Source organism: Typopeltis vanoorti, chromosome 13 (genome assembly GCF_054136105.1).
Source record: "Typopeltis vanoorti isolate ZY-2024b chromosome 13, IOZ_Tvanoo_1.0, whole genome shotgun sequence".
NCBI lineage: Eukaryota > Metazoa > Arthropoda > Arachnida > Uropygi > Thelyphonidae > Typopeltis > Typopeltis vanoorti.
The window spans coordinates 113,415,935-113,429,308 of NC_143561.1; the positions used below are offsets into that span (position 1 = coordinate 113,415,935).

General features: G+C 33.6%; 1 protein-coding gene across 1 annotated transcript in view; it reads left to right on the forward strand.

Annotated features, from left to right (window-relative positions):
• The window catches only part of Acsl (Acyl-CoA synthetase long-chain), a 393,532-nt gene that overhangs the window by 370,627 nt on the left and 9,531 nt on the right, over positions 1-13,374 (forward strand). The window contains exon 17 of the mRNA XM_090403141.1: positions 12,567-12,842. Within this exon, the coding sequence (XP_090259267.1) occupies positions 12,567-12,842 (276 nt within the window). The remainder of the gene's footprint in view (positions 1-12,566; positions 12,843-13,374) is intronic.

Here is a 13,374-nt window from a genome sequence, read left to right on the forward strand (position 1 = left end):
TTGGTGGTTAGAAATTGTAGTTCAAAGATCACTTAGCAAAAGCTGCAAATACAGTGCAGAGAATAATCGTAATGGTGAAACGAACCTTGACATATAAGGAAGTTTTTTGCTTCTTTATGAGGCTTTGATAAGACCACCCCTGGATTACTATGTGCAGATTTGATCTCCCAGACCCCAAAGGATAAAGAAGTTATGGAAAGGGTGCAAAGAAGAGTTACAAAGATTATATCCAGACTATGGGATTTAGATTATGAGGACAGATGGCAAATATGTGATTGCAGACTCTGGTTAACATGAGAAAGAGGGGTGAAATGATAGAGGTCTATAAACTTTTGAATGGGTGTTATAGGATATCATCATCATCATCAAATTCCTGCCATGTACCCTCAATGGGGTGTACAGGATATGATAGTACTACATGAAAAAGTTACATCATTACTAATCCTATCTACAGTTTTCCTCCAAATCAGTCTGTTACTTGTCAAGACTCCAACATTATCAGATCTTGTATTTCTGTCATCTAAGGCACATTGTACCGTATCAATCCACCTATATCTTGGTCTTCCTCTAGGTCGTTTTCCTGCCAACCTGCAGACAACACTTGTTTTGCCAACCTTTCCTCGCCCATTCTGTTTAAATGACCATACCACCTAAGATTAGCTCTGCAAACGCATTCCTGGATGCTGACAATGTCAAGTTTTTTCCTAATATCCTCATTTTTAATAAGATATTGCCATTGATGCCATCTGTTCATGCCTCTAATCTTTCTCAGGACTCTCATATCTACAGTCTCTAGTCTTTGGTCAAGTGTTTTACTTCTGACCCAGCTCCCAGATCCGTAAGTTAAAACTGGTTTGAACACTGTCTTGTATACAGCTAATTTAGTGTTCCAACTAATTTCTCTCTTATTCCATATGAATTTATTCAATTGACTTCCTACCATATCAGCTTTGTTGATTCTGTTGTCTATTTCCATATTTAATTTACCATCTACTAAAAATCGTGCCTAAGTAGGTGAAATATTTTACTTGTTCTACAGGTTCTCCTTTCACAATGCAGTTGACATTTTCAATGATTCTGCCTATTTTCATTGTCTTTGTCTTTTTATTGCTGACCTTCATACCATATCTATTACAACAGTTATTCAATTTAGTCAAGGAATCTTGCAGACTTGTAGTGGATTTATTGATACATCCGCATAAAGCAAAGAGCTAACGTTAATATCTCCAAATTTCATATCATGCTTAATAACACTTTCCTTCATAATGTAATCCATATAGATAATGAACAACAGAGGGGATAATGTACATCCTTGTCTCACACCAGATTTAACATTAAACCATCTTCCTGTACTTTCTTCAATTCTAACTGCTGACTTACAACTCAAATAAAGACTAAGTATTGCTTGATGTAATGCTCCATTGACACCATATAACTGTAGCGTATTGAATAGCTTCTCTCTTGGCACCTTGTCATATGCCTTATCCATATCTACAAAACTCAAACAGAGATCTTTATTATATTCCCATGATTTCTCCACTATTTGTCATAAAGTGAAGATCTGATCCTGACAGCCTCTATTTGGCCGGAATCCCGCTTATTCTTCACCAAGCTTTTCTTCTACAATTCTTTTCTACGGTTTCTCAAGTATACTTGTGTATCTCTTACCAGGAAAACTCAGTAGGGAAATACCTCTGTAATTCTCACATTCAGTTTTATTTCCCTTTTTATATATGGGTACTATTAGAGCTCTACTCCAATAAATGGGAATTTGTCCCCCTGTCCAGGCTTTCTGAACTATGCAGTGCAGCCACTGCAAGACTTTTATACCATCATACTTCAGCATTTCTGGTCGAATATCATCTACTCCTGCTGCCTTTCCATATTTCAAGCCTTTGATGGCTTTTTCTACGTCATGTATGGATATGTATTCCAGACTGTATTCCTGTTGAGTGTTTTTTACCACTGTGCTATCACTGCTTGTTTCATTTAGCAATTTCTCGAAGTAATTACTCCGTACTTCAAGGATATCTTTTTCTCCCATTTTCATGTCACCGTTATCATCTCCAACTCCTTTTACAGTAGTACTCTTTCCTCCATTTCTAAGCATCTTCAATAACCTACAAAATATTTTGCCACCTTCTTGATATTTATTTTCTATGTTCTTGCCAAAGTCCTCCCATGACTTTTGTTTAGCTAGTTTTACACAGTGTTTAGCTTTCTTACATTTGTCTCTGTATTCTGTAAGAGTAAAAGCTGACTTATTTGCCAGGAACTTTTGATATGCTTTCTTCTTTAACTTCCTGTGTCCACCATTGAGTTCTGATTTTTCTATCCTTGCTGACAACCTCACCACATGCCTCTCTGGCTGAATCAATTAAGGTTTTCTTCAAGGCTTGCCACTGAATCTCTAAAGTTTGATTCCTGTTCTCAAACTCTTTAATTTTTTCTTAAATAATCTTTGTGTATTTTAGTCTACAGTTCACATCTGCGAACTGCTCAACTTTTATTCGCTTTTAAACTTTCTTACATGTTATTCTTTTCAATATGAAATTCAATTTTATCCTGCTCAAGACTAAATAGTGATCACTTCCAATTTCATATCCTCTGTACACTCTGATGTCCTGCACAAGGAGAAAACATCACTATCAACAATAACATAGTCAATGAGACTTCTTATTTTTTGCCTCTTCTCTCCATGTGAATTTGTGGACATTTTTATGTTGGAACATGGTGTTAGTAATAACCAGTCCATGTCCTGAGCAGAAATCCAACAAATATTTGCCATTATTATTAGCTTTGCTCTTTTCCCCAAATTTTCCCAATATATTTTTGTATGCCCTGCAATCATTTCCTGCTCTGCTATTTAGATCCCCAACAAGGACCAACTTTTCCTTTTTCATTGTGTCAGTTGCTTTCTCTAAAGCCTCAAAAAAATTCCTGCATTTCTACCTTAGTAGAATCTTCTGTGGGACCATAGGCACAAATAAGTCTCATTGTCCAGTTCCCCATTCTGATATTTGCCTACATCACTCTACTTGAGACTGCCTGCCGGCTACTGCTTCTTTTCCTTGATTGTCATTGCCTCAATATAACATTTTGTATTTATTGCTCAGAAAGATCTCACCAGTTTTTGTCTTTTTTGTTGCAGTTGTTGGAGTGTCCTACCTAACTGACTGTTCCATTTTTCTTGGTTTATTAATCTTATCTTTACCTCATTAAATTCCTTTTTATTCATTAGTTGTTGATTGATGCTTATCCGAATATAAAGAAATTTATATTATACTGCACCACCCTATATTCAGATTAGTCTAAATAATATAGAGGAATCTATCATCAACTATACTTATATTATCATTTTATCTTCAGGCCAAGGTTATTAATATTTTAAGGCTTCCGCAAAGCTCCGATTAATTTTATGAGCGGTGCAATGAAAGAAAATCAGGCAAACACCAAGTTTAACTCAACAAAAGAAAATATTTAATGTGGAATAGTATAACTCTCTGCAAAAGGTTATCAAATTGAACAATTAGAAAAATTCATATTCAGATATTAGTAACTTCTTATTTAGGTTTGAGGATTATGGCTAATGTTGACACTTCTTAATTCTTAAAGTATCAGTACTTCTTTCACATAGTTCATCTCTATCCAATTAGATGAATTAAATCATAAATATATTAGCTCAGTTTAAAGTATTCAGAATAATTACAGTCCATTAACTATCAAACATTCGTTTTTCAGTTCTTTATGCTCAGTCAATGAAGTTGAGAATAGTTCTTAAAAGTTTAACCTTTCAAATGTTACAATAACTAATCTTATGACAGGCTACACTATATTCTTTCTCAGTCAGCTAACACTTAATAGATCAACATAACACTTATTATTTCGAGGGGAAAGTACTTCAGTACATCTGACCATTAATTGACATAACATCACAGCTAAGGTCAAAATATATCCGATGGAGTTAACTGTGATTGATTCACACAGGTTATAGAAATGACAACTCTTACCGGATTGCTGCTTCTACACATCGAATTTGCATAGGCACATTTGAAATTCTGTTTGACTTTTACTTTATGGCAACACAATTCAAAGAAATCTTTCACTATAATAACTGAATTATAGACACAGAAATACACAAGTCTTGATGCACTTGGTTTAAGTTATCTACTAATTCCTTATTTTCTTCTATGTATTAACTTCAGTTCTGCAGTATTCTTCCACTAACCATTTGGAATTTATCATAGTATCAGAACTCCCATAGAAGTAATTCAAAATGCCTATTAATTCCTTGTCCTTTCCTAGTCGAATATCGACATATATTAATTCCCCTTCTTCCTCTCACTACCTATCTCTATGCTATCTCTAGGGCTTCTCTCTATATCTTACTTTTGTTTTCGAATTAACTTTGTTCTCCTCTTTTTTCCTGCCAAAATCAGGTTCTAACCAGTTCAGCTTATATCCTGACTTTTCTCATCATACACAGTAGCTCACACTCCCCGCATGAGCTAACTAAAAATAAACTCTGTTTCTCTGTCAGCAGCCAATCAAATCTCATCAGTAGAATTCCATGAAATTACTTTCACTTACAGAAATATCAAATAAAAAAAAACATATCGCAATTCTTATAAGGTACATTTAAATTTATATACACAGTTTCTTACAATAAATTTTACAGAATAAAGTAATTTAAATGAATGATATTTTTATATATAGTCTTTTTATTACTATTACATATCTTAAGATTATATTATTAAATAATAACAAGACTCAAGGCAATTATATGAATAACACATAAGCAAGAGACTAACAAGAAATAATATTTACAAGCCTTGCTTATGACATGGCGGATTATGTTAAATATGAATGAAGTATTATAATTTATAAAATACCTTCATTCACAATTTAACACTCTACTTGGCTACTCCTTCTTTTCCTCAATTGTCATTGCCTGAATATAACATTTTGTATTTATTGCTCAAAAGATCTCACCAGTTTTTGTCTTTTTTTTGTTGCAGTCACCCCTATTGTGTTGATCTGATACTTATCTAATTCCTCAGCTAGCTCCATTTCTTTGCCATTCAGACTTCTTATTTTGATAGTACCGATCTCTAAAGCATTGTGAATAGTTTTGCACTATGCAAAATGTTAGCTACAATCCTTTTATGGCTGCACCATATGTATATGTTAATTGACTCCTATTTTACTAATCCTGTCATGAATTAAGTCATCCAGTATAAATATATTTTTCCCTCTCTGTTGCATTGTTGGATCGTCCTTCCTGTCTTTTGATCCGCCATCTTGCTTTAACATTGTTCTTATTTAAGGTTAATTAATTTTATGTTGATTACTAATCTAAATATAGGGAAATTTCTATTATACTGCACCACCCTATATTCAGATTAGTCTATGCAAAATAGTGTAATCAAATATTAATTAACTTTAGCAGTCTAATGTTTATATATAGGCCGAATTTTACATTAACATTTGAGGTTCCCGCTAGGTCTGATAATTTTATGAACGGTGCAGTGGAAAAGAATCAGGCTAACAACAAATTGAAATCAATGAAACAAAACATTTAATTCAAAGTTATATAATATATACATAAGCATACTTTGGATACAAGATAATGCAAAATTAACTCAATTCAACTACACATAACATTCACTTAACTTTTGGTATTAAACACTGAGCTTCAAAATCTAATTTCTCCCTAATAGGCAAAGATAGTTAAGTTCTTTACCACTGAAATTCACACAAATATTTTTACAATAGTATTCTTTATCTATCCCTTAGTCAGAAATCACATAGCTCAGTCAAGAGATAGTTATCACTTTAAGGGGGTGGAGACTATTAATCTTCTAGCTTTGGCAAATTTCAGCATAAACACCACAGTTAATGTTAAGATTTAACAGAAGGAGGTAACTCTTATAACTTCACTCTAAAATGCTATAAAGTACAACGGTTCTTACCGGAATAAATCTTTGCACGTATTATTCACTGAGGCACATTTAAAACTTTAGTTAATTATCACACTGGAGCTACACATTTCAAAAGTAATCTTCTTTAAATTAACTTGATCTTTAATTTCAGCACATCACATAGGCAGACACACTTGCACTAGAAAATCTACTTATTCCCCATATACTACTTTACAATAGAATCAGCTTTCTACTAATCTTCCTTGAAAGCTCTGGAATACAACATTAACTTCAGAATTCCATATCAATATTCTGAGTTGTCAATTTACATTTAGATCCTTTGTAATCTGATCACAGCACTTAATTCTTTGTACTGCAGCTTCTTATTTAACTTCGTGCTGCCAATAAATTATTTCCTCATCTCTATTGTACTGTTCTTAGTGCCATTACTGTGCTGAGTGCTCCAGTTGTACTCAGTCCCTAGTTCTAGTGCTGACTCTGCCGACCAACTCCTGACCCACTGCTCTTGTTTACTCTCGCTTTCCGTTTATATGTTTTCACTCCGTTTTCCCGCCAAAACTTGTTCTCACCGTCTAGCTCATATCAATTCCATCTCACATCCATAACTCATGCACTACACGCTCGCGTTTTCTACTTATAACTCAGTCCATAAGCAGTACATAACATTATACCTTTATATACAGAAACTAAATAAAAGGATATTTTTCAACTCAAATAATATATAATTAAATATGATGAACACAAATTCTTCTACTATTAATATAGGAATAAATAAAATAATCTGAATGTTATTTTTATATAGAGTCCTTTTCATTATTAATGTATATCCTAGATTAAATAATTAAATTAAAAAACTCAAAGGTAATTACATGAATAATAGTTTATATCAAGAGATTTACATGAAATAATATTTACAAATGTAGCCTTTGCCATGGTGGATTATGTTGGATTCTGAAAGAAGTCTTAATAATTTTAATTTCTCTTCATTCAGAATCCAACAGCATTAATTGAATTCCAAACTAAGTGTGTGTGTGTGTGTGTGTGTGTGTGTGTGTGTGTGTGTGTGTGTGTGTGTGAGAACACGGCATATAAAAGAACGGTTATGTCAAAACTATTGGGAATAATTCCCCCTCTACTTTCACATGCACGCACTCAAATTCTTAAATCACTAGGTTAGTTCTGTTTTGATGTTGATTTGCAGTATATCTGTTGATCAAAAAATTAACATATTCAACAAACATGCACAGAATTGTCAACAGACTGACAACTTTAGTCCTTAAACTTCAAAACATACACCTCTCAATACAATTCCTCAGTACAGGCAGTCTCCGACTTATATAAGAATTACGTTCCACAAATTTTATGTAAGATGGATTTGATCCCTTTGCCAATTAATCACACTGTTGTTTACAGTCTGTGTATGCAGTAGTACATTAACGTGAATTAAATGTTATTTCTATTAGTTTCATTCATGGGATGCATGTACAAATTAAATTTCACCATATAATTATTAATGCAAGTAATACAATGAAGTATAAATAATATGAGAAATTGAAAAATACAGGGGAAAAAAAATGTGAAAAAAAATGACTGTGGTGTGGCTTTTTTACTTCTCTTTGCAAAGCACTTGAGAACAAGCTAAAGTCATCATCTATTCCTCTTTGAACTTTTAAGACCATGAGGCTATACAACTAATTTTAAAAAATTCTGACTAGCGTTATCCAGAAATTTTCATCGTGAGAAAGTGTTAAGTTATGGAAGCATCACATCAAGAGTTGATACATACACACGTAGCAATGGCAACTTATGGTGAACACATTTTTAACTTTCCACAATATAAAACTCAACTTCAAAAGCTTCTAACTATGCAGCAGGATATGTTGTGTACTTATTACAGAATTTTTTTTTTATATAAAAGTATGAATACAAATACACAGCACGTCCGTATTCAGTAGTAAGGAAAGGGCACACAGGCATTGCCTTACAGACAACTGCTGTTAGGTAGTACATGAGTATATGTACAGTAACTCAGTTTATAAAACAAATGATGACCCATACCTGTATCTTCAGCTATGCTTTACTGCAAGCATATTTAGTCTCTATTAAAGGAGGATATCAAACATTAATAACTTATGACATAGTCTTTGACTATCCAGCAGTGACATGCAACTATTTTGGGACATCACTGTGCTTTTACTTGATAGCTGTCAGTTCCATAAACACAGATATGGCTTCCTGTCCAATCTTCACTCACAAAAAAAGAATTTACATCAGTGAAGATACACATTAGTTTCTTAATATATTTTTTAAGGAATCGATTACAACACTCCCTTTCCTTTCTCCAATATCAGTTTTTCTTTTTACACCACACACACACACACACACACACACAGAGCAATTCTTTTTTTCTTGTGTCCCTGAGCTGTTAACTTCATATCACAGTATAGCATACATGCTCTTCTCCATAACTTGCATAAATTTTATGTAAGATGGATTTAATCCCTTTGCCAAATAATCACACTCTGTTTTGAATGTTTTTGCTCTAGAATTGATTCCTGCTTTGTCTACTTTTTATGCTCTTATTCCACTGGTATCTATTATCTATCCTGCAACCTTGAAATTAGCCTATATTTAACTCATTCCTAAGAATGACAAAATCTTTACCTTTAAACTATTGCCCAGTTTCTCACACTTCTCTAACAGAAGGAACTATCAACACAACTGTTTGAGTTGAAGGCCACATTGAAGGTTCTCAACTAATGAATGGCTGCCAGTGTGAATTCTGATACTAGTGTTCAACAAGGGTTCTGCTTACCTATGCCATACATTTCTGGAAAAATACCACGGAAAAATTTGCTGAATCTCTGCTAGTTGCGCTATTGATATCTCCAAAGCCTTTGACTTGATATGGCAAGCTGAGTTACCAGCTTTCTGACTGGATGTACAATCTATGCAAGATTGTACATCCAGTACATTCATACAATCTATGAATCCACAATCTATGCAAGATTGTGGATTGTAGAAATTTTTTTTTCAATTGGTTATAAATTAAATTAAAAAAGCCAACAAGAAATTATATTCTTGTTTAATCTTTTATCCAAACATAAGCAAACAAAGTCTGCACGTGAAGTGCAAACTTTGTTTACTTAAGTAGCACGACTAGATTATATACAAGTAGCACAACTAGGCTACTTGTATATGGAAGCTGAAGACTTCACATTAATTGCCTGAATATCTTACTCTGATCCATATCTTTGATATAACCCAAGATCTCTAGCCAAGATTTATCCTCTTGTGATTACTCTAACCTTAAATCTCTCTCTCTTGTAATTTAAAAAAAAAAAAATTTGAAGAATGATTTTGGAGGTAAAAATTGGGGTAATAGAGGTTTATGTTCTGGAAGTCATAATGATCTCTGTATTTCAAATTGCATTTAAAAAAGTAATTTATTTTGCTGAAGGTGTTTGATTTACCTCCAGACAGCTTTTAACTCTACAAGTTTGCAAATGTGTCCAACCAAGATTTATCCTGAATACTGTCTCTCAACATTGTTTTGGTGCTCCTAGGAGCTTTGTTAAATTCATTGAAAAGTATGTAATAGCTATTAAACTCTTCTCCACAGTTCATCTCCATACTGACAGAATAAATTTCTCCTCTTCATTTATCCCTTCTACTTCTGCCTTCTGGTACAGTGTCTCGTGTGCATTTTGTAAGGAATGCAGTTCACATCTCTTCATGTCTAACATGAGCAAGTCTCTTCTTATCCATCTACAACATTAACATGCTATACATTGACCAACCTCTGTATGAGAGTTGTAACTCATACAGAGAGTATGATTTTCATAACTAACATCATTCTTATGTATGTGATATTCCTTCCATGTCATATTTTTCTTAGCAATCTCTTGCTTAATAAGATTATACATCCGTTTCACTCCCCCTATTTATTTTTCAAACTCTAGGGACACATTCCAATATTGCATCATTCATGCATTTTTTAATACTTCTCGTGCACTGATTATATCCTTGCCATCTAGCTACCAATACCTTGGGATCAAATTCACTATTCTCCTTTGTGGGTTATAATTCTAATTTCAGGTTCAGCATGTAACATTTTTTTAATGGAATATCCATGCACTTATTCACTTCCAAGTAAGTGCATCTTGATTGCTGATGCCAACCAAGAACAAAACAATTTGCATCTTTTACAGACCCCCCCCCCCCCAAAAAAAAAAAACTGATCAGGTTTAATACTCTTTGACTTAGAGATCCTTCGATCACATTATGTTAGTATTATTTATAAATAACATATTTTCAAATAGCATCTATTGAAATATGATTTGTTATTTTTTTTTCCCCAAAATTCCATTATTGGAATGAAGATTGTCTGAAACCATTTTTAAGAATTCCAGTTGCATTCCTCCTCCACTCCAGGAATAGAATTATAAATATAAATAACTACTTTGTCTAATTTTCTACACCACCTGCAAAAGTTTTCACAGGGATCATTTGAAATCTAGTAGTTCATTTTACTGCTTCAAGAAAAGAAATAAAATAATAGAGCATTCCACTATGTTCTTTTTCATCAGCTGTTTGCTGAAGTTATTCTGAGTTTTACAATATATTTCCTGCTATATATTTTTACTATATAAAATCATTTATATTTATGCTATAAAAAGGAAATTTTATTTGAAACTACTACTTCCACTGTGACTAATTGCCATTTTTGAAATAAGCAATTTCTTAGAAATAGTATAGCACGCCCACCCTTGAGAGAGCTTGCCAAGAATAGTCGATTCATGCTGAAGGGGAGAAAGAAATGAAGGATGTACGAATTAGTCGCCAACATGCAAAATCACATGCTTTCTAGTCTGTCGCTATACTAGTAGTAGCTTGATTTTTTTTGTCGCAGAATACCAATTGATTACCCTATTATTGGAATGGATTCTCCTTCTTGCAACATGCGCAGAAGTGTCGAAGGGTCTTGCATCTGTGGACGTACTATAGCTAATAATTCTCTCTGCCTAGCCACAGGCTGAAAGCTGAAATTACTCGCCACTAATTTGTCATATTTGACATCCCATTTCAGGTAATGCCAAACTCAGACTCCTCTTTGTTCTTCTCTCTCAATTTCTTTGTTATTTTGTTTTATTCGTATGCTGTCTTAGTAAACTTTCTAAATTATGATAAACACCTTATCTCTACAGTTATGGCTATAGTCCTGATTTTCTGTGGAGCAAACACCCAGTGAAATCATCTTCCTTGACTTTTTCAAGCCAACTTGAGTTGTTGAACAGCTCATGTTGGCTTCCCTTCTCCAGTTGTACTGATTTAGCGGGAAGAAATGTTAAGGTAGTTGCTACTAATGATTTCTACCGAAGGGTCTACCAACCCACCAGAACATATCTGTTTTAATTATCATGAATATAATTAGTTTTCTTTTCAACAGAACCTCCTTCACTTAGCCACTGTGTCTGTATAGTTCTTATAAGGAGTGAAGCAAGAATGCTTTCATCTTCCCTGTTATCTGTAGAGGACAGTGTGAGGATAAGGTGTTATTGAGCTATATAAAGCTCTGATCATGGCAGGAGGGTCACAGCAATAGCTGAGCCTCAGTTAGAACTTCACTGGCTACAGCATTGCCATCCATTACCCTCCCAGGGTAATGGATGGCAATGCCATTTTACTCGCCTCGTACGACATGCATGAGTTACATTGGGCTATTCTTATCCCGGCCACCACACGGGTAATGATTATATTCAGCCACTGTGTCTTTGGCACTATATGGGGATAAAACAGAACAATATCTGAGTAATAAAGAGGTGGCATGCCTTTACCTTCCAAAATTTGTGGTTTTTCATCCCACAAGGAACAGACAAACTAGCCAGAGGAGCATGCAATATACAAATATAATGTGCTGGCCATATGTATAGTATTAGCTACTTTTTCTGTAATTCCAAACAACCATAACCTGTTTTTATTATTCCTGCTTTCCATATTCTGACCACTGTTTCTGTCCTTCTGAAATATAAATCTTCACTATGTTCAGAAGGACAGTATCAAAATAGTAGAAGTAATTCTTGTTGAAATGAAGTAAATTCCTTATTCCACCAGAACTTCTAACCATTATTCAAACATTTGTTCTTCAAGAGATCTAAAGAAGTTCAAGAAAATTCTCCATCTCACAAGACCCTAAGACAATCTCCAGCCTAAACTACGTCTTGCAACAGCTGCAAAAATACAAAAAAAATCTACCTTCACGAGGATAATATTAATACTTTCATTTCGAAACATGTTCATCCAAGTTCTTTGTCCTCCTCAATGAAGAAATAATTATAAGCAAGTGATACTTGCTTGTAATGAGTAATAGATTAAATATAAGTTAAAGATTGTGTGTGTGTGTTTTTATAAGTTAAATATTAATTTGAGTTGAACAGTTTTATCTTTCTCTTAGTGTCTACCATTGTATTAATCTAAAAAGAAATATAGTTAAATGGTTCTGAATGTAGGCATATATGTTAGCATCTGAACCATATGAGATTCATGTTTTTTTTTAAAAAAAAAAAAATATATTGTTTCACATGATATGTAGTTTAATTTGTCTGAATATACTTCATCTTACAGATAGGAAAAAAGATTTGGTGAAATTGCAATATGGGGAATACATATCTTTAGGAAAAGTAGAAGCACAATTAAAGACATGTCAGTTAATTGACAACATCTGTGTATATTGCAACAGCTATCACTCATATGTAGTTGCACTCGTTGTTCCACATCACCGTTCATTGATGAATTTGGTTCAGACTTTAAACAAAGAGAACATGAGTTTTGAAGAACTTTGTCAAGACAAAGATGTTATTGCTGCTGTCACAAAGGCAATTGCAGATCATGGACTAAAATGTAAGTTTTTGATCTTTACAAATTGATACATTTAAATAGATATCTAAAATATGAACATTTTATTTCTAAATTATTTAATGTGTTATGTGATGTTATTTGTGCTTAAATTTTCACAAATGAATAAACATTGCATGAAACAGCTCAGAATAATATGTTTGGCATATTTAGCTGTAAACATACAAATATTTACAGTTGAGACAAATTTTTCATTAATGCCAACAGATAAATCACCTTATGCAGTGCAACAGGATGTGATAACCTTGCATGTGTACAACAGGTATACAGACAAAAGAATGAGAGTGCAGTGGATTTCTATATAGCCCATTTAGAGCTTCTTTGCTCTCATTGACAAACCATTGAGGTCTGGCTGTGCTGCCTAGGGGTGTTATTTGGCCACATGGGTCAGGTACATTTGCAGTATATCTAAATAGTCAACATCCTGAAATGACTGTCCTTTCTGGACATATTAGTCATATACCTTCCTATTATCATTTTCTGTTTATTTATGTAAAGCTGTCATGCAACCCAACAA